General features: G+C 38.3%; 1 protein-coding gene across 1 annotated transcript; it reads left to right on the top strand.

Moving 5' to 3' along the window:
* Positions 1-5,640: 5,640 nt before the first annotated feature.
* Positions 5,641-21,198, top strand: LOC6045244 (BTB/POZ domain-containing protein KCTD12). The gene has a single exon (XM_038266943.1). It carries the CDS (start codon positions 6,210-6,212, stop codon positions 6,894-6,896), a length of 687 nt encoding a protein of 228 aa, XP_038122871.1. The 5' UTR covers positions 5,641-6,209; the 3' UTR covers positions 6,897-21,198.
* Positions 21,199-22,663: the final 1,465 nt, after the last annotated feature.

The raw sequence follows: 22,663 nt of genomic DNA, 5'->3' as shown, positions 1-22,663 counted from the left end.
AGTTTGGCATGCTTAACAATCCTACAGAAAAAAAATGGAGAAATTTGCCCAGAAAATGGTTAAATTTTTACTTCACTGAAAATCTCCATAAAAAATCTGGGTTTCGTGCTAAATATTTTGACAGCTGGAAAACCTTACTAATCTACATACCTTGGCACGTCAGTTCGTTAGTGGTTACTCTCTAAAAAATATCCCTGCAAAGTTTGAAAAAAAAAACACGAAATTTTAAAATAAAAGAAAATGTTTTAAATGAAAAATTATCTTTCTGAGTTAATGAAGATTCGAAAAGTACATTAAATTTCCCTTAAAATGATATGTTACAAAAAAATCCATTGAAGTATCGGAAAAAATGAGTTTTTATAACTTATTTAGTGTTTTTTCTATGAAAAATGCGCCATAAAATTGAGCGTCCCATTTTACATCTAAGTCCTTTTGACACCAAATTTCTATCTCATCACCGTTTAAGGCTGCAAATTATTGAGAAACACCACTTTTTTCGCATGTTAAATAATGAAATGGGTCGTACCGCCCCTCCGTCACGATTTACCAAAAAACCGAACATCGGATTCGTGATCAGGGACAAAAGTTATCTCTTAGGACAAAGTTTCACGCAAATCGAAGAGGGGTCGGGCCAACTTTTCCCGATTTCGTGTGAGTTGGTAGAGAATTTGAAAATTTTGAATTCGAAGAGCACAAATCGAAAAAGAAATAGAGCTTTGAAAACATAAATATTTATTGATTTTTCGATCCTTTGATTTTTTATAAAGGTTTTGTTCAAATATTACGTCCAGAGATTTTCGGGATTTCAGCCCCCCCCCCTTCCCCCCTATCACGTACTTTTCCTATACTTTTAACATGGGCTGTCACAAACCTCAGACCCCCCCCTCCCCCTATTCATGGACGTAATTTTTGAATGAACCCTTAGTGATAACATTTGGTTAATTTTTTTTATTTACGCTTGAATTTTTTTAACAGTTACCAATATGAATAAAATTTAAAATAAGTAGCACTGCTAAGAAATAATGGTTTATCTCATCCTAGAAACTAATCGAATTTTAGGTGGATTTATCTAAAAAACGGTGAACTATATAAAAATAAATGTAAAATAAATTACATTATTATTATTACACAATTACATTATGTTCGAAAAAACTCATTACTTCATGACTTTTAACTTTTTTATAGTCAAAAATTTGGGAATGGCAAAATTTGGCCATTTATCATAATTTTGAAATGCAAAATAAAATTTAAAATCAAAGAGTAAGAACTATCTATAAAGTGTTCCGTTTTCAAGAAAAATTCCCCTAAAGTATTTTTTTCCACCTTTTTTTAATAGTGCCCATGGTTGCTTAAGCCTGAAAATATTTGTTCAAAGGTTCAGGGATTTTCCTATGAATTTCACGGGTCCCCCACAGACCGTTATTATAAATAAAAAATTTCCACCCAAACCAATGATTGGACATGGTTCCTGGGACCATTCTACACCTCTGGGCCGAGTTTCAAAATATTTGCCGGCAGAAATTTCGAATACGGTCAGTTTTAGTGTTTCGAGTAGAAATTAAGGGGAAATCACATGTAAAATGCGTAGGAAAAGATCAAAGTTTCAATGTTTTAATTCCAAAACATTACTGGTCATGGTTTTAAATTCTATTAACATGTAGCAGAATGATATAAAAACGATTAACAGCACTGACTTGGCCGGATTAAGCCTAAGTTAAGTGACTTAAGTATATTATTTACAAGTTTACACCTTAATATTAAAAACCCTACATTAAGGAATTTAAAGTCAAGGTTCACTAGATAGCACAAAAATAACTTAAAATGGGGTGACTTTGAGCCAAGGGGTGACATTGTGCCAAATTTTACGATTTTATAATAGCCAGATAGCTTAACACCAAGTTCGATAAGCTTGAATTGCAAAGTATAATCGTTGCAAATATTGTTCTTTGATTATGTCCTCTGACATAAAAAGTTCAATAAGTACGAAACACTAAAAAATAGATAAAATAGATAAAGCTTTAGTTTCATAAGCCATACCGTTTGACCCCGACAAGAGTTTTAGGACACAAGTCACATTGAAAACTTACATCGCCTATACATACTTGACTATATCGGGTTCGGTGTTAGAGTGTTAAACGTGGTTGCCTCTCACCCCAGTTTGGTTGGTAATGTTGTAGAGCGAACAATTTGATTTGATTTGATATTTAACTGTACTATTTTCATGTTTTCATAAGATATGCCAAGCTTGTTAAAAGATCGATTGTGTTTTTACATTGGGCAGAAGTAGGATTTGTTTTGATGAATACATTATTAGTGAACGTTCTTGATGATCAATAATATGTTTTATTGAATCCTAACTATGAGTGTATCAACATTATTTTATTCAATTATAAAAAGTTATTTTATTTTATTTTTTTTATTTTATGACGATAACTGCAATGTTGAAAAATAATTGGTTGGTTTGAAATATTAATCCTGTGGGAAGTTGTGCCATTAAACTTTTGCTAAGTATAGTCATTACTCAGGACCACAAAAATAGATGAGCTAAATGATAGCTGGAGTACTCTCCGGATTTCATTCGTAAGATTGAAATTTGTAAACGTTTTAAAACAAAAAGAACAATTTTATTCTAATTGCTATGTCACAAACTTGCCACGTCACAAAATTTGTTTCCCTAATATTTTGATTGATTTATTTAATTTCAGAAGGAATTGATTCAGAACTGAAAAACGTGAGCATAATTTTCAAATTTGGAGGATTCCAGGAGATTTTAAATTTATTTAATTAATTAAATTTTAAATCAACAGGCTTTATTCAAACAGAATAAGCAGATTTGCGTAGCAATATCATCAAATTGCTTTGTGGGAACATAAATAGACCAAATTAATCCGTCTACAAGTAAATAAATTAACACAAAATTCAAGCTTGTCAAAGAAATCTTTATGCATTTATTGGTACAATGTCACCCCTTGGCACAAAGTCACCCCATTTTAAGTTATTTTTGTGCTATCTAGTGAACCTTGACTTTAAATTTCTTGATGTAGGAGTTTTTTTTTAATATTAAGGTATAACCTTGTAAATAATATACTTAAGTCACTTAACTTCGGCTTAATCCGGCAAAGTCAGTGCTGTAAATCGTTTTTATATCATTCTGCTACAAGTTAATATAATTTAAAACCATGATCAGTAATGTTTTGGAGTTAAAATATTGAAACTTTGATCTTTTTCTACGCATTTTACATGTGATTTCCCCTTAATTTCTACACGAAACACTAAAACTGACCGTATTCAAAATTTCTGCCGGCAAATATTTTGAAACTCGGCCCAGAGGTGCAGAATGGTCCCAGGAACCATGTCCAATCATTGGTTTGGGTGGATATTTTTTATTTATAATAACGGTCTGTGGGGGACCCGTGAATTTATGATACAGCCACAAAGGAAACAGAAACAGGAAAAATGCAGTTTATTTATATTATTACCAAAATATGAAATTCTATATCAACATTTGAAAAGAGCGTAATTAAACATCATAACAAACCGAAAAATTGCATAATTTTCACAAAAATCCATTTTTAGGTGGATTTGCCTCTTGAATGGTGAATCTTTGAAACGAAATTGAGTACTTTTTGATTTGAAATCTGAATTTTTAACAAAATTGAGGTTTTTTTTTCGGCCAAATATGTTGTGCCCTCCTGGACTTATTTAGATATATATTTTTTATATATTTATTATGAAGTCAAACTACCACTCGAATCGGGTACCGATTGTTTTTGGAATATTTTCCAACTGTTAAGGTTTTTCTCAAGATTATTATTTTTAAAACATGTACTGGGGTAGGCCACACAAAGTCCATGCACTATTTCTGAAAAAAGTTTTTCAATAGTGTTTGGAAAAATAGTTACGTTAAAAATTCTTAGTTTAAATTCCGGGGTGACTTTGATAGTCATAGTTTTACTTGTTAAAATCAAATTTAAGGTGTTCAAACTTTATTTTTACGTCAAATGTACCAACACTAAGGTTGCTGATATAGTTTTGAAGAAAGAAAATCAATGTTTATATTTAGTTAACTAAGTTTATAAGCTTTTTAACAAAATACATATAAATTTCAGGTAAAATTGCTAAAATGTTGGAATTTTTCTTAAATTAGTTTAAACTAGTTTTGTTTATAAAATTATCGATTTATATTGCATTTTATACTACATTCAAAGCACGAATCACAAGTTTTCACATTTTACATGAAATTTGTTCAACAGCAATTGCCTTTAAATTTGGATATTTTATTGAATATTGTATAATTTATTTATACAAACTTATTTTACCATCTCCTAGTGGAAAATTGTCCAAAGAATCCGAAAATGCATTCCGTTTTCCGATTCAAAATCATGTTCATTGAGAAAATCATGACACTATGACAAGTTTTAAATAATGCCTTTCATCAACATTTTCATAGTTATAGTTAGCTAACTATTTAAACTTTTCAAAATTTTATGAAAAGTTCTTTTTTATGTACTTTGGACACTTCTCTACCCGGGTCAGTATGATTCCAAACCATTCCGTATCTAATTTATTTGTACTCTTCATTTTGCGGAAAAATCTCAAACCTATCAAAGTCACCCCCTTTTACGGTATTTCATTGTATATAAACTTGTATGGACGATCCGTTGACGGCAAAAGTCTTCTTTGTTTAAGAAGTCTAAAACAAATAAAAAAAAACGAAAAAAGTTTTTAAAATAGCTGATTTTGTTTCTAACTTTTTTGACATCGGATCTCACTAATCTGTATGAAAACTATGTCCGAAACCCACCATCTCTAATAGTTGGTTAGGAAATTGAAAGACCTTCACATCAAATCTTAATGTTTGAAGACCTGGCAACGCTGTCTGAAGATACTGACACTTGAGTGAAATTGATACATTTGCGGAGGCCGTATTTTAGTTGGTCTAAATTGAATTCCTTTCAAATACCGAATTATGTGCGCAATAGTTTCCCATAGTTTGAATAATTCAGATGCAAATAATTTACGTTTTTATGTTTGACCCAGTTTTGGTTAGGTGGCCATTCATAAACAACGTGGACTAATATATTTTTTTCATGAATTTCCGAATTTTATCTTACCACCGTTGGTTTCAGTTATTTTCACACAAATTTCAATCGATATTCTTGAAATTGAAATCGAAATTTTACGTTACAGAGAATATAACTTGGATAGAAATTTCTTTCTTATTATGCTATTTTTAAAGGAAATTGGTTAGTTGAATGACAATTTTTATTGATCCAATATTTTCCATCACTGCCGGATGCTGGGTTACGTTTTCGCAGAAAAGATGAAAGTTACTTCACGCCCGTTAAACGGGCTGCTGTGAGAGAGCGAGGGCCCTGAGAAAAATCACAACGGAATTTTCTCTCCCACACAAGAGAGCGAGATTTCCCATCCACCACTCCACAGCTTTTCCCACCCAGTAAGCTTCCGAGCCCTTTTCCCACCCCCACCCAAAGCCTACTGTGCGCGATGATTTCCCCCCGTTAAAAACTTTCACTTGATTTTCCCTTCGCTCTCTCGTGAGAGCGCAACGGTCAGTGAGTGAGAGGGAGAGAGCTCATTGGAAAAATCGCGCGCTCCAGCACAAGATTGCGCTCGGGCCTCGGCGGGGACGCACTTTTTCATTTCGATCGCGTACGGGTACGAGAACGGACGGACCATCATCACCACGGAACACGGGAACGAAACGGAACTAACACAGATTGTCTCCTCTGGCCTGGATGTCCTAGCAGAGACACACACCCACACACACACACACGCGTTAATTAAGGAATCCCTGCTTGAAAACAAGATTTGCGCGCGCGCTTGTAAATGTGTGGAACCGTGTGAGCGTGTAACGTGGATTAAAGTGTGACGAGGAGAAGAGGTGCAAGAAGAGGAAGGAAGTTGCACACACACATACCGAATTAGTGAGATTACAGGAGATTTCTGAAGTGATATCTACACACGCACCTCGCGTACACGCTAAAATTAAGCGGATAAGAAAAAAAGAGCTTGAAGTGGGAGAAAGTGCTTGAAGGTGGAGAGTGTTTTAAGAAATGTGTTGATTGTTTGGTGAGCCTGGAAAGAGGAAGATCAATAAAATTAGTCGATAATTGGAGCGGAAGTGAGGTTAAGGTTGGATAGTCTGAGTGCACGGAGAGAAAAGAGCGCAGTAAAACACACGCAAAATGAGTGAATTTCCGTCGGTTGTGGAGTTGAACGTCGGAGGATCTCCGTACGCGACCAGGTTGGAAACGCTGCGGTCCGAGGAGGGATCGTGGCTGTCGGAGGTGTTTGGCGGATCGCCGGACGACGCGGCTCGGGACAGCCAGGGTCGGTTCTTTATCGATCGGGACGGCGAGCTGTTCCGGTACGTGCTGGAGTACCTGCGGGAACCGGCCAAGTTCAAGATGCCAGTGGACTTTCCGCAGCGGGTTCGCCTCAGGAAGGAGGCCGAGTTCTTCCGGTTGGGTGGACTGGTCGAGCAGACCACCAAGGATCCGGGCACGATCTCGATCGGCTACCGGGGCAGCTTCCAGTTTGGCCGCGACGGCCTGGCGGACGTCAAGTTCCGGAAGATCACCCGACTGCTCGTTCACGGTCGGGTTGCCACCTGCCGGGAAGTGTTTGGGGACACGCTGAACGAGAGCCGCGACCCGGACCACGGCGGACCGGATCGCTACACGGCACGGTTCTTCCTGAAGCACGTGTTCATCGAGCAGGCCTTCGACATGCTGCAGGAGAACGGGTTCCGCTGCGTCGGAAGCTGCGGCTCCGGCACGGCTGGCTCCGTCAACGAGAACCTCAAGCCCGGCGTCGACTCGGAGGAGAACCGCTGGAACCACTACAATGAGTTCATCTTTGTGCGCGACTAAGTCGCCAGTCGCCAAGTCGCGGCGAGTTTTGGAGAGACCAAGGAAAATGTAGATATCATGTGATATACAACTAAATAGTGAGCAGCAAATCGAAGCGAGCGCGAGCGCGAGAAGGCACAGGTTTAGAAAACACCCCCCACAAACACTTAATTCTATATAGAAAAAAAAAAAACAAAAACTTCATTTTACCGCCAACCACACAAAACTCGGCAAATCAAACGTGACAGCCATCGATTCCGAACATCTATCTACTCGTGAAGGGTGGGGAGTAGGAAGGGACCTTGTTGAAAATCATGACGGGTCGTCGTTGATGGCGCTTCCGAATCCGCACACATCATCATTTTCGCTTCCATCAAACGCGCTGACCACCAACTCGGTGGGTTGGATTTCAAGTGGCTTTTGTACCCGCGTCAACTTTATCGGCGTCAGCGTTGGACTGTTGTCCGGTCCGGGGCCGTTCTTTTGATGAGACCGTTGCTTGGGCTTGGTGACTATCGCGTGCGGGAGATTGATTGGGCTCTGGACCGTGGAGCGCTTGTTGGACGGTGGATATGGATCTGCTTATTAAGTGAATTGGCGAGGGTAGTCTGATGGGGGATTCTTCCGAGGGAAAGGTCATCCTGAGCAGTGGGAGAAGTGACGGGAAGTTACGGTGGAACATTTGTTCTTCTAATTACAAAATAGTGTTGCTGAAAGCTTAACATCAATCAACATAGATTTTTTTTTACCGAAATGAGTGGTTGAGAAATTGGTAAACCATCTGTCAAAATGAACACCATTTTAACGAAAATCAGTTGTACGATGAACAACAATGAACTTCATAAGCGATTTTCATCAAGTTTCTACCGAAATCGGTAGTTTTCATTTTTTAGTTTACTGAATTCGGTAATAACATTTTAGTGTGTAGGCTTTAAAGTCTTGGTAATTCGATGCTCAAAGTCCATCAGATTCGTTTAAGCGTGTATCTGTCATCCAAGTTCTTCATGCACTTTGATCCAAAATTTAAAAAAAATCGTACAAAACTCATTGCTGAGTTGGAACGGTTTCGATAAAAGTTGAGTGAAAATAACTTTGAAATGAGTTGTTTTAAGTTTAGCGCCAACTAGACTCTTTATTGAGACATCTGAATGTCAAAATTTATCACTATTGGCTACTTTTGCTTTTTCTACGAGACATCTCGTAGACAATCAATGAGTTGGCCGATACTGTGGGCTGGGGTTTAAGTTGCAAGGCAAAAAATAATAATGATTTTTAAAACAAGAAACAATTTCAGTAAGGCTATTTAGGCTCCGTTAAAAAATATAATTCAACCCAATAATGACTAACTTCTCGTCACAGTGTCATGATACAAACAATGATTGAGCTTGAGCTGTAACAGCCCTGCGAAATATGTTGGCTGACATATCGGGCGGTCAGTCAAAAAAAAAAAAAAAAAAACAGCTGGAATCCACCTGTCAAAAAACTTTTGCTAGAAAGAGATAGCAAATCTGATACAAACAAACTGCCAGCTGCCATGTAAACATACTTTGAATGTGTTGGTAAATTTCTGTCTAGAAAATTTTACCGAGCTGTCAAATCTGCAACACGGAGTTATATTTTCTGTGAAGTTGATGTGAAGCTTACCATGGCAATTTGAAAAGATTGAATCTAAAATCATTTCACAGAAGTTTTGTTCATTGCAGAATCTTGAAAATATCTAAATTTTTAACATATTTGATGAAAAGTGTAAATGTGGCTGCATTTTGTTCAAAATAGCGATGGGAAAATGAATTTGTCTCTTCTCATGTACAAAATATCAATAAAGAGAAACTCGCAAAATCAATTATTGGATTTTCGAGTTAATTTTCGATTTCACTACTACGTTTGCAGGGGGAACGTCACACGCTAAAACAAGACCTGTCGTTTTTTCATAGTTCGCCAATGTGTGTAAACAAAACGAATTAAGTTAATTTGAGTGGTAATTGATGTTCATTTCTACGTTTACAAAAGATTTTCTTTGTCGTACTTAACTTCGTCTTACTTTCAAAGGTGAGAGATTTTAACTTAAGAAAAATGAAGAGAATAGTTTTCGTCTTGTCTTGCAATTAAAAAGACATTTGACCTTGGATTTTTTTTCAAATTGTATTTTAGAATCATGGTCAAACCAAAACAATGTTGACACATTGAAATGTAAAAGTTGAGTGCGTACAGGTTCATTCAAAATTAAAGAAATTTCGATAATACTCATCAAACGTGTAATTTTAACTCAGGTTTAATAAAAATTTGAAAGGTTGAATATAAATGGCAAAAATCATGGTTTTGATAAATTTCAAGAAATTTGACCCTTTAGAAATTTTGAATTGAGATTCGGTCTTTCAAAAACAAGTGTCCAGAATAGATACAGAGTGAATTGGAATTTGCTACTTGGAACGAATGACAGCTGTCAAAAGTACGAAACAACGTGCTCGGAAATCGGTAAACAGTAGGTTTAAGATACAAACAACAGTTTGGCAACTGATGTTGATCCTTCAAACAAGCGATCTTCACGCACGTCCAAAATAACTCAGTTTTCGTCAAAACCGAACCTACTCAAAAATGAGTCAATGGGGAATCTGTCAGATTTGAATGAATTTTACTCTGAATTCTACGAAAATTGTGTGGTAGGTTTGCATTAGTGTGAGTGCATCTCTACGAGCCACGAAAACCAAAACAATAACAAAAGAATAAAGGGCCTTGCCAGAAAAACCAAATCATTACCAGATTCAGCTTTTTTTTATTGCAGTTACAGAGACAGAAATATCGATTTTGACAATCGCATGACAACACGCTCAAATTACTTTAGTTAGTAACAAACAATAAAATGTTACGAATGTGAAATCACATTAGCAAAATCCAAATGAGTTTTTCAAGGCAGCTATCAGTTTTGAGTAAATATCACTCAGAATCAAGCAGAATAAATCTAATCTTGACATTTTCATCAATACTCATTTCATAGTAAGTTTGGTCTTGAAGAAATCTGAATGAATTTAAAATTTAAAGGGTGAAGAAATATCCACATAGGAGTAACGATAGAGAAATCATCGTGGAAAAGGTTGATATCAATGAATATGTTTTGAGAATTTTGAGTGAAATTGCATTCTCTCCATTAAATTGACAGATTAAACGTCAGTTATCACTACAAATTTGGATATGTCGAGTAGAACAAGTTTGGGGTAAATTACCGGATGCTTCAAATCTCCCAAATTCAATCCAGTTGATTCCTACTGGCGAATCATTCTGGACCGTAATTGAAATAGTGATTTCCGGTGCTTTGTCCCAAATTTCATCAAGCTGCAATTGCACCTCACCCCGGCCCTCAACATCCCTTATCATAACCGTAAAAATCACGACCTCATCTGGTCCCGGCCCCATTCCCGGGTTGCCACTGGCTTCGAACAGAGATAAATATCAATTTTCCAACCCCCTCCCGTGCCAAACCCCACACGGTTTTATGTGAGCTTGAAGTCGTGTCGCTTCAAGCTTCCAGGAATAACGACCATAAAATACAGTCCCCATTTTTTTTTCTCAGAAATTGAGGAAGCTACCGCTCATATCTGGGCCAATCCCTGCAATTGAACTTGGGCTGATGAAAAAATGTAACGAAGGCGACGACGGGAGCTGTAAAAAGATATTTCGGGAAATTCATTTTTTTCCTTTCGGGGAAGTCCCGTGGGAAAGTCCAGCACCATTAGTCGCTGCTACACAACTCGAAGGCAGAGAAGAATGGGATGGTCGTTCACGAGTGAGTTCACGCTGATCAAAAGAAGGGGAGATTTTACACAAAAATTGAATTTCTGACAGCAGTGCTGCCAACTGGTAAGCGGAAGCTTTAGCGTACAGCTTCCGTTTGTCACTCCTTTGAGTGGAAAACCGAGGAATTCTGGATTCAGCATTTCTCAGATTCGGCATAGAGTGGAATTTGAGATTGGTCACTTGGTCATTTTCAATCTTAAATTTATCAAGAAATAGCATTACTGGCATCACTGTCAACGGTTGGTCAACGCATTTGTCAACGGTTGTAGACGAAATGTCAAACTGACATCTGTCAGAAAGTACGCTTGTGGAACAAGTACACAAAACACCTGCTCATTCTTCCAACAACGTTTAGTTTCCGTCGAAATCTAAAATCGAAGAAATGGGATTTATGCTAAGAAGTCAGATTAGGGTGAATTTCACTCAGTTTGCGATAAATTTCGCGTGAATTTCAACCAAATCTTGCGAACAGCAAACTCAATCTCGAGTTGGTTAGATTTTTGAGAAACTGAGTAATTTTCAACGTGCGTGCACTTTAAAGATAATTCATTTCCGTTTTTGCTGCATGGGTTCCAAGAGATGTCAAAGTGACATCTGTCAGATGCATGCACGTTTCCGCAAAATTACTCAAATTCGAGTATTATTCACCCAAAACCAATGTATTGTCGCCGCGGCACTAAACCGAATTGAGCAAGTTTAACTCTCGCGATGATTTTCTGTCGCGAAATATCTGTCAAGCATGTTTAAGTGATTTTGAATCAGTGTGTTTGCTTTTTTTGTTTTGACGGCTTTGGATGATGAGAAAAACGTGGCTGGTCTTTTCTGGTCTGCCAAGGAAATGGAATGCTTTAGATTAAATTATTGTTTCAAATCTTGGTTTTCAGTACTACTACCACTAGAACTGTTTCATTTGGGGTAATTTATGAAGTTCAGTCAGTTTCCAGCTCCAGGAAAAGACGCAAAAGGGAAAAAGTCTTGGTTAAGTTGCTGATTACGGATCGATTACCGTCTGAATAAAACAAAAATAAGTGGCCTCATTGTCGAGGGACCTCAATCCGGTCCGTTGTGTCCTCTCACCGGGAGAGTTTTGCCGATGCGGGATGTTGCGGGTGTCGATTGAATAAGCTCTATAGCGTCAAAATGGGAAGACCCAGCCACCAATTTGAAAATCAAAAGCGCCGTAATTGTACTCTCCAAGCTAGACATCATGAAATGGTCTATCCGGATGATCGAATCCACGCTCACAGAACGATTTCCGGTAGATTTTCGTGATCGATTCCATGCTCCGTGTAAGACGCGGCGCGAGTCTTGTCGCAGCTCAACTGGCGACATTTCAGTTTGGTGCCGCGGCGAAATTTTGTTTTGGTTTCGCGTGTGACATTTGAGGTACACTCAGAAAAGAAACAACAGAAAATTGCTTCGCGAGATGAAAAATACTCGCGCTGTTATTTCGATTTATTTCAAAAACCACAATAATGAAGCCGACTTTCTTCGTTGTGAATCCATCGGCGCTGCCAAATTGTGGGATTATTCTATAATCTGGAAATCCACTCTATGCCGGTTACATTCCGTGGAACGACACTGTGTGTGAAGTCCCGGCCCTGATGAATAATGGATCCGGGGAAAACTTGACCCAGCAATGAAAGGCAGCAGCAGAGTTGCCTTCGGGATGTTGATACCCATCCCTTCAGCAGTGTTGGCCTGAAATTGCCAAAGAAGCACAGCCTGCTGTGGATGCTGGGGAAGAAAAATCGATTTTCACGGGATTCTTCGCCGGAAGACCTTGGAGAAGGACGAACGGAAGAATAAGGAATAAAAAAAAGGGGCCGGGACGTGGGTTCATTTTATTGCGAAGGGATGTCCACTCTCATGGCATTTCATTGGTTATGATTGAGGTTAGGGGGCCCCCCTCTCGGAGGGGGGGGGGGGTGACTTTCCGGCTTCCCGAAGGACCATTCATTCCCGCACATTGTGCGGCGCAGTCCAGGGATAATTTCGCTTAATAGAAGTGTCCGATATAATCATGGCTCAGCAGCGGGGTTCCACGGGAAAACTTTGATCTGTCAAACTGGTGCGACGTCGTTTTTTTCTGGCTGGCAACATTGAATTTAAAAACTCATTAAACTTTCATTTCAAATGCAAAATGAGATCCCTTGGGGCGCACTCGGTAAAAAAAGTTGCATCCAATTAAAAAGTCCTCGCGCGCAAGAAAGAAAATTGAAAATTTTCGAAACTTTTTTTCGGCGTGGGACCGGCGACGAATGCTGCTCCGAAAGGTGCGAAAAATTCGATAAAAGTTAATTAGCGTGCAAGATAAGGGAGAGAACGACAAAAAAGCTCGCAGCGAAAATGTGCAAGTTTGAAGCCTTCTGGGAACTGGGTGACGTTGGTTGAATCGATGTCGAGGTGAAATTCGCTGGGACGTGGGTTGATCGGGTTGAATTGGGGAAAATTTTGGTGCCATCGAGGTAGGGATCAAACGAGAAATAATAATGGCAATTCTAAATAATTTTCGGGTGATTTTGCCTTTCTCAATTTTTTTTGGGAAAGTTTAATTGTCTCGTTAAGGACGAAAATCTGTTTGAATTATGATAAAAAGATTAAATCACATTGAACTTTTTTTTGACTGAATATTGTAGGTTTACAATGTTGACAAACTGAGTTATGTGGTAACAAATGAAATTCAAGAAAAAATCTTTTGCCGATTGGTGTTCTCTTGAAAGTTTTGCCAATTTCGTGGGTGAACGAGACCAAAAGGGAAAAATGAACCATCTTTCACAAAGAGATTTTAATGAGTTATCAATAAACATACTTAAAAAAAACAAAAATATTTAATATTTTCTGGACTTTTTTCTGTGTTTACACTCAATTGAAAATATGTCAACATATGTGACAGCTGTCAACTAAAACCAGTAAAAACGAGTAGCTTGCTGTTTTGACAGTGCAGTGCCATATCAAGACAGTTTTGGAAAATAAAACATGTTTGAGCAATTAATGGAGCGCTCCTTTTTTGAGTTTGACAGTTTGCCAAACTCATAAACAAAATTTGTCTAGGCTGACATTTTTGCGAAAAAATTCAGGAAAACAAACATAGAAGGCAAAGAGTAAAACTGTCAAAACGTGCAAGTTTGTTTGTCTAATACCTCCTTAAGCTACTCGAGCTTAGATTTCTAGGGAAACATTGAAAGAGGGCCAAAGTCAAAGTGTAAACAAAACTGCCAATCGGGCTCATTTAAGATGATGTTTACATTTGGAACGTGAAGGAATTCCTTCAATTGTAGAAGCCATCTATCTAAAATATAGGGAAAAGATGGTGATTGCAAATGTCAAGTTAGAATTCAGCAGTTTTTTACCCAATTTTGGATGATAAATTTGGTAAAAAACTGCTGAATTGTAACCTGACATTTGCAATCATTACTGTCCATTTCTCTCGAAGGTACACGTCGCGCGGCATTTCAGAAAGTGCCGCAGACACTGTTGCCAGCGATTTACTGCACTTTTGGTGCAATAAAAACATTCCCTGCAACAATGCCATGCAATTCGAAGAAGAAGATAAAAAAAACAAAACGCACAGTGCGCATTTGCCGAAAGTGCGGCGCGTTGTTTCGAGGCTGGTATGCCGCGTGTCTTTTTCGGGAATACGCGCAATAACTTTAACAGAAAGCGAAAGGCATGCTCTTCTGCAGAATTCGACTAGTAACTATAGAAGACCAATGTCAAAATAATACGCTCAATTGAAACAACACATTTATGAATGATTTTTACTCAGATTTCCTTAAAACAACTCGGTAATACGTTTAGAATATTTCATATTCACTAATTGGCTGAAATTTGGTGTAAATACATTTCTAATATGACATTAGAGTAAAATTCTTCCTAAGGAGCATGAAATTCAACTAAAATTGAGAAAAAAAAAGTTTGGCCACCACAGAGCAAAGTTTCAGAATGTTGCTTGTAAATACGGTGAGTTTTGTTACTCAGATTTCGTCACAATTATACGGCGATTTATGTTTGGGTGAATTCAATCGATTTTTGGTGAATTTCACTCGTTTTAGGTAAATTTAGGTCATTAGAATAAAATTCAATTGGACTTGAGAAAACAAAATTCAAAACACGGCTGAAAGGTTCTGAAAATGAGTAAAAAGGACGCATTTCAAAGTCATTTCTGAATGTGACAGATTTCAATGACGGATGATCTAGTCCTGTTTGTAAACAAGACTGGTGATTGTTACGTCGTTTAGAATTGACCCATCTGGAATGATCAACAATCACACGCTACACACGCTTGTTCAGATTTACCACGAATAACCCTTGAATTAACCCATTTTTGAAAACAAAATCATTAATGTTTTGCGCATTGTCACATTTTGGTAAATTTCGCGCAGTTTTCAATAAAAATTAAGCGAAATTCAGCCAGATTTGAGTACAACTCATCTAAAATTTGACATGTGGCCTGAACACTCAGTAAGTTTCGACGAAGTTTGAGCAATTTTGAAAAAGAGTGCGGATTATAAGTAGATTGGTAAACATCACACGCTCAAAGAAATCCAGACGACATTTGAACTTAAAGTGGTTTTGCTGCATGGGTTGTAGAATCAACGTGTTCAACTCAAACTGACAGCTCGAACGCAGTGCTGCCGGATTTGATTCGACTTCCGAGATTAGAAGCCGGTCAGCGTTCGGAAGCGTAATCAACGACGAGACTTGATTGGATTATCCGGCTTCAAACAAAAGGGCGGCTCCAGAAATAAACAAACCTTCCCCCCCTCTCTCATCTAAAGATCAACTCAATTGATTCGAACGCCCGAACTAGGTTTGTCGGATTTTCTTTCGTCGTCGATTGAAGGCGTCAAGATAGTGTGTGCCGGCTGAGCGGTTGGCGGCCAATGGCGGCCGAATTGCTTTTGTAGCCCCTTGAAGTTGCGTGCCGTGATTGGACCGATCGCTCGTGGAGGAGGAGACGCGAGCGGAGGGTTTTGTGAGGATAGGTTAGGTTTGTTTTTTCCCGTGCCTCGGGAAAGGATGGCTCCTCGAATCAGTTGATTAGATCGGTGGTGGCGGCGTTCTCGGGTGGGTAAGGAAAAAAAGTTTAGCGTGTATTCGCCGCCTATTCTGCTAATTGAATAGCCGGGTGACGATGGGCGGAATCGATGGGTTTTCGGACGTTTGTTTGTGTTTCATTTCGGGATTATCTACGGAATCGTTTTTGGGGTTTTAGTTCAATGATTTCTTCATTACCAAGAGTCCCACCGAGCTTGGTTTGAAACGGTTGTTGCTGGGTGTGAAAAGCGAACAAAGGAAAATGTTTTTATTTAATTAGTTACCTTTTAAATGGCCTTGGCAGCCCTGTATCAAAAGATTAACCTAAAAGAAAGAACATGTTTTGAACAACGTATCGCGATATAAAAAACGGGTATTCATTGAAACTTCCACAATATTTAGAATCTATTTATAACATTTATATTGTTGTCTGTAATTGAAATTCCCTTCTCTCTACTTACTTATTTAGAATATATTCATCCTCGGACAAGTTTGCGCGCGGAAAGGGTTGCCAGCGTGGTGCGCGTCATAACCTCAAAATTAGTACGCCATAAATCAGCAGCTGTTGCCACAAACGACCGTAAAGTAGTCAAATTGCACTCAACCCTGCCCAGAAAGCCGAAAAACTCTTGATTGGAGAGCGATTTATCGCCCGCAAAACGGAGCACGCACCACGTTGGGACCCTCCCAAAGGAAATGCAAAACAAACTCACACAAAAAATGATGCTACAAAACCCAAAAAAGTTAAAACCGTGCTCCCCTCTAATGAACCATAAATATCCATTTGAGCGCACAGAAAACGCAAACTTTCACTTTACCCTTAACATTCGCAAAAAAACAGGCAAATCGTCCCTCTTCCCTTAATCCCCCCCGCTAATTTCACGCAAAAGTGCCAAAATCTCCCTTTTCCGTTCGCGCTTTATAGCGGCGGCCATCTTGCTTTCGCCGCCCCAGCTGTCACCCGATTATGGCACGCGCGCCCCCTCAGTAATCAAAGCTCTCGTTAGGCGCCTACTTGGATCTGGGTTGTAAACTGTCTTGGAAAATCCATTCCCACGATTCCATCCCTCGTACGAGGAGGTGCCACAGCTGCACCGGTTTCGCACGCGGAATGTCACGTTTCTTAATCTCTCATCCGACGACCCTTGCTCCAACCCCTCGGTTGAGAGCAGCCCACACACAAACATGGAAAGAGGCAGGGATTAAATTGTGTGTCGCTGCTGCTGCTTCCGGCCAAAGCCGGGCTTGTAAGTAACCCGTGGGAGCTTCGGGGGGGGGGGAGTGAGGTTAGGTTTTAATATCTTTGCAAGTTTCGTCCCGAAGGCCACGTGGCGCACAGACACACACACGTGGTACCTGTGTCGAGCAGCTTCCCCTTTTACGCTCCAGGTGGTGTTTTTCCCATTTGCTGGGAAAGTTTCGCCGTTTGCACCGACATTTTGGGGTGGGAAGGATGGAGAAGGAAAGTTCTGGGGTTTCTTTGGGAGCTGGGAAGTAGTTATTTAAAGTATTAGGGAGATTCGAGCGCAATGGGAGGAAAGTTTTTTCGGGATTGGCTCGGAATGGTTAAGTTCTACCTTCTCTTTTTACTTATGGATGGGGAAAAAGTTGGACGGAACGAGTCGGAGATGTAGATTAGGAAACAGCTACGTGAACTATTCAGATGTAATCAACGGAGAGCGAACGTGAGATTGCCATAATGGTGGCTGCTATAAAAAGAACGTGGCTAAACTTCAAACTTTTTTTTTGTAATTTTATCAGGTATGCTCAAAGTTGGGTAAAACTTTGTCAGTGTGTATCAATCTGACAGCTCCAAATAAAACAGTTTTTGTCTTTGGGCGTCACGACAGTCGCAGCTAGAATAGACAAACTTGTCTCAAACTCATACAACAAAAGTCGAAAATACTTCGTGCAATGCTGGCGTGCAATTTGGCCACAGCCTGCAATTGCGACAGAATTTCTGTGGGGTTTTTAGTCAGAGACAATTTTGTCATTCTGGCATGCACGTCTACTGACGCCTACTGCAAATAATGGCCGGTTCCTTTTCCGGATCTCTCCCACAAAAGATCTGGCAGCAATTTTTTATGGTTTGACGTTTGTTAAGGGTGCCGAAAAAAGGTAAACAAATCACTCCGTGCATCAGACGATTGTTATTGTTTATATTGCGTGCTGTACTTTTTGTTTATTCAAGGACCTTTATAACGCGTTTGTATTGAAACGTCAAAGAGGAAAATCAAAACAATAACAAAAGAACAAAGTAGTGTGTCACGCAAAGCAAAACATAAACAAAGTTTCCATTGGAGAGACACAGTAAAAATCACTCAGTTTTCGTCAAAACCGAACCCACTCTGAAATGAGTAAATGAGGCATCTATCAGATTAGAGCGAATTTCACTTGTAAATCAACAAAAATTGATCAGATTGCACCCAAAATCTTACAATTAGCATAGTTACGCATTTTCGAGAAGGTTCGGTTTTGATAAAAAAAAAATAGTGATTTGAAATGACAGTCCAAAGTTCACGATAGTAGCAAGCAGCTTAAATGAGTATAAACTGTCAAACAATTGCGCTACACGCTCACACAAATGTCATCATTTTTGACGTGAATTTCGCTTGTGCTGCATGGGTTTCATCATTTTTAAGGTGAAAGCGATTCCCAACACAACTTCAACCGCTGAAAAATGTGGCAAAGCAAAGCATAAAAAGTACTCTTTTCGAAATCAACCTGCCTCTGTGTTTACTCCCGATTGCTCGAGGTGAACCAGATGCCAGTTTGGGTGCGCTGCGTTGAAATGTTGACGCCGGTGTTGTAGTTCACAGTGCACGGCGGAGTTATTATTTATATGGGCGCGCACAGCAAGGGAAAAAAAGTAAACAAACTTTGATCGGCCCGTCGAACGCGGGGTTGGGAATGGTTCCGCAGATGTTCGGACTGTGGAATTGGAGCATTTTTCGCATTGCCAGGGGATTTATTGGTTCGAACTGTGAAGTTGGGTAGTGTATTTTTTTTATGGGACATAGACAAAAATAAACAAAGTTTGAATGTGTAAGCGTTTTGACAGCTGAAGAAACTTTTGACAGATGAAGTGACTTTGAAGGTTTTTTACACAAAACCGATGCCTGATATTTATTGCTCAAATGTCACAATGCATTAGAGACAAACTTTTTACTCAACATTCTCCTTGTCAAAATTGGGTAGATTCCACCCAATTAAGAGTTGATAAATCCTAATTCAAATTTACTTAAATCTGACTTTTTAATTATTTATTATAGCACTTTTGAGTGTAAATGTACGTAATATCAAGTGTCAAAAGTACACGCTCGTTTTATGTAAATTAATATTTGAATTCAGTTAACCCAAACTTGATACTAAACTAGACTCACTAACTATGTAAACAAACTTGAATCTGGAATGAGAAAGTGTGACAACTGTCAGAAAATGGTTGATTTCACTCAAACTGGGTTGATTTTAATCAATTCTGAGTGAAATCCAAGTATTTTAAAATGCGCGTGTACGTGAAACGAATGTCAAAGGTACACGCTCGCTTGAAGTTAATGAAAAATTGTTAAAAAGTACCCAATTTAACCAAATGAAACTGAGGTTATTTTCTATTTAATTTCCAGAGTCCTTTGATCTGTGGCACATGTTGCGCTCCCCGACCCATACGTTATTTTCACAGCGATAAATCAAACGATTGGGGATTGGTTTGAACGCTGGAAAATTTTCGCTCCATAAATATAATTATCCACAGGGGGGAAACGGGGGCACACACAAGGTTGACCTAGGTGGAAAGTCAGGGGCGTTTCCAGGGAGGAATGACGATTTTTTTTAACATTTTGATTTTATTTAAATATTAAATTCAAATTTAGGTACTTAAATTTAAAGGCATTAAAATTTTACCCAAATCCAAGAGGAAACTTTGCAAAACGAGAGAAAATCGGGCACTATCCTTCTTTAGTACTTTTCCCCTCGCTTTTCCTGCTTTCTGTTGAACTTTCAGTTTTTGATTTATTTGTTTTCCAACCTCCCGTTTTCCCAAAACCCCTCGCGGCACTGAAAAAGTGGATTTTCCGCAGCGAATTTTCCCGCCAATAATTGCGCATAAAAAGAGTTGCTTCTTGCTTTTCTTAGTTTCTTATTCTTGCTCTCATTTGGTTCAGTGGAAAAATGGTGCGCAAATCAGAGAGAAGGCAAGGAAAAAAAAACTTAAAACTGTGCTCGCAAGTTGAGGAGGAAAACACAAATAGTCGACGACCGGAAGCGGAAATTCGTAATTGAATTGATAAACAGCGAGCTAGAGACAGACGGAAAAGTGAGATGAACCGCAAAGCAAAGACAAATATTTAAAAAGAAAAACTGCAATAATACAGAAAGTGCACACAAATAAAACTTTGCAAAAACGAACAAAAAGCACACAAACACAAACACACAAACAGGTGAAGGTGACAAGAGAACCAAAATAATAATAAAACAAGAAAATACTAAATAAGCGCAAAGCGAATCGAGAAGCATCAAGGTAAAAAGTATTAAGGAATATATTAAAGAAAAAGAAGAAAAAAACAAAAACCCATTTTAAAGCTACACACAGTATTATAAACTTTTCCCAAGAAGTATATTGATTAATAAAGGCAGAAACTCAAACACTCAACACAATCCCCCTCCCCCACAATCCCCAAAACGTGGAAGACGAAACCTACCAAAAATCTAACAAGATTATTATCTAGGGGCTTACAATTCATCACAAAGAAAGTACTATAATAGTGAGAGGAGGAGATGGCGACAGTCAGACTCTTTAGAATTTAACAAATAAACAAAAAAACTCCCTTTAAAGTAAAATCAAGTAATGGAAGAAAAATCACACAAACACACAGAAAACCAAAAAAAAAAAACAATGGTAAAATATATTAGCAGATATATGAATCAAGAATAAATATTGTCTGAAGATTTTAGAGATAGTGAGTAATAAATAAATTTAAATTGAATTTAAGATACCAAGTGAAAAAAAAACCAAAATCATAAATATAAAAGAAAAGAAATCACAAAAAAAGTATTCTGATAATTGAAACTCTTAGGTTAAATCAAGAAACAAGAAGCGAAGGAAAGCTGGAAGAGAATTTGACAAGACAAAACTCCAAACAAGAAACACACACACACACCTACACGAATAAAGTAACTCACACGAAAACGAAACATTTAACCCAAACAAACACAAAAACAAACAACATTGGAGCAGCACGGAAAGAGTGTGGAAGATGGAAACGAAAAAAAAATGAAAAACAAGATTTAGTGATGAAACCATAAACTTTAAAAAGCGCTAGTTTCACGTAGTGAGACAAAAGAATTCGAAAAAATAAAGCAGAAACAATTTAGCGGAAGAATTAGTGGGGGAAAAAATACTCATACAGACACATAGACACACACAACCAACAAGAACAACAACCACATGTCGGAAAACAAGTGAATAAAGCTACTATAAATGAACCAAAGTTGATGAGGTGGTGTTTTGAGTTGAGTGGAGATATCACAAACATCCATGTTCTTAGTTGAGTTTATTTCGCTTAAATTAAGATTGTTATCGAATGTCAATATTTTACTTACACTAAGCAAAATATCATGCATTCTATAAATATAAATTTATGAGAAAAATGGATTTCTGAAAATCTCCCAATTCAACTCAAAGAATTAAACGTTTGGCAACCCTTCCTTGATAAAAAAAAATTGCTTAAAATTTAATTCATCAACTAGATGTTTTAGTTGAAAATAACTTTTGGAATGAAACTTAGGAGCAAATCAAATGACTTTTTAAGGAGTATTGTCATTAATTTAGGGTGAAAATAACTTCATAAAAAATCTTTCAGAAAGTTGTTTAAAATTTATTTTGCCTTGACCATTCCGACAGTTAAATCTTAAAAATTCTGTCAACCCTGCCTTAAGATATCGATACTAGGTTGGAATCGTTATATTGAAAAAAATATGTATATTTGTAAAATCCCTTAAACAATTTATTAAAAAAAAGTGTTTTAAACTATTTTTACGTTTTTAAGCAAGGGCATTTCAGTGAGAAACTCTGGGAGTAACTCGGAGTAACTCTGAGTTTCTCAGCTTCCTCCCGATTTTTTCAATTCCCACCTGATAGTCGATATCTTGGTATATGCAACCATGACAATGTTGTTTGTTATTGTTTTTTTTTGCAATAGAGGAGAAAATCGTGACGTCAGAAATGAACTCAAATCACTCAAAGTTCATTTTGTGAGTGACTTTAACATTTTGACCTAGTTTGACAGCTACCTCGTTCCCAGGTTTTCTAAGGGAGAGAAAAGGAGGCGAATACTTTATGAAAATCATACCTGTCAAAATTCCTAGCCTCAAAATTTTGTCGCGAGTTGCTTTTCTCCTTTATGTGAAGTTTTCGCGTCTTCTTATCGTTATGTTTTGTATTCTTGAAAGTGGCCAGTCCGCGACCTGTGGCCGATTCTCTTTGGCCGGCACCATGTCCGTTTTAAGAATCCTTTCTGGTGGAACTGAGACCGGATTTGGTGGTGAATGCCAGTTAGAGGAAGTTAACGCATCGGGCATCGAAAAGTGCCAGCTGCTGTAATCTGGACCTCTACGCGTGCGTAATCGGACCTCTACGCGTCGGAATTAACCAAAAGTACAAAGCGTTGCGAAAATGTATGTTACGCAAGGATGGAATCGGTAGATTTGGAATCACGCTTATTGGAAAGTATTTGGAGGAATTTACTTAAATTTAACTTTTGATTTCTGAATTTTGGAATTCCAGGTCGGCTGTTTACCTTGCACAGAGCGAATTTAAATATTCCACCGGAAACATTGCCCTGGCCAAGGAGCACCATTTTCGGGTTCCGTTATTCGATCGGTTTGAGCTGCCTTTTTGGTCAAGCTGAAGAAGCTGGAGAATTTCATCGAAAATCTCGACAACGTCGCCTACCAGCAGG

Source organism: Culex quinquefasciatus, chromosome 1 (genome assembly GCF_015732765.1).
Source record: "Culex quinquefasciatus strain JHB chromosome 1, VPISU_Cqui_1.0_pri_paternal, whole genome shotgun sequence".
Classification (NCBI taxonomy): Eukaryota; Metazoa; Arthropoda; class Insecta; order Diptera; family Culicidae; genus Culex; species Culex quinquefasciatus.
The sequence above is the reverse complement of the archived record's forward strand: the minus strand, read 5'-3'. Positions and strand labels throughout refer to the sequence as shown.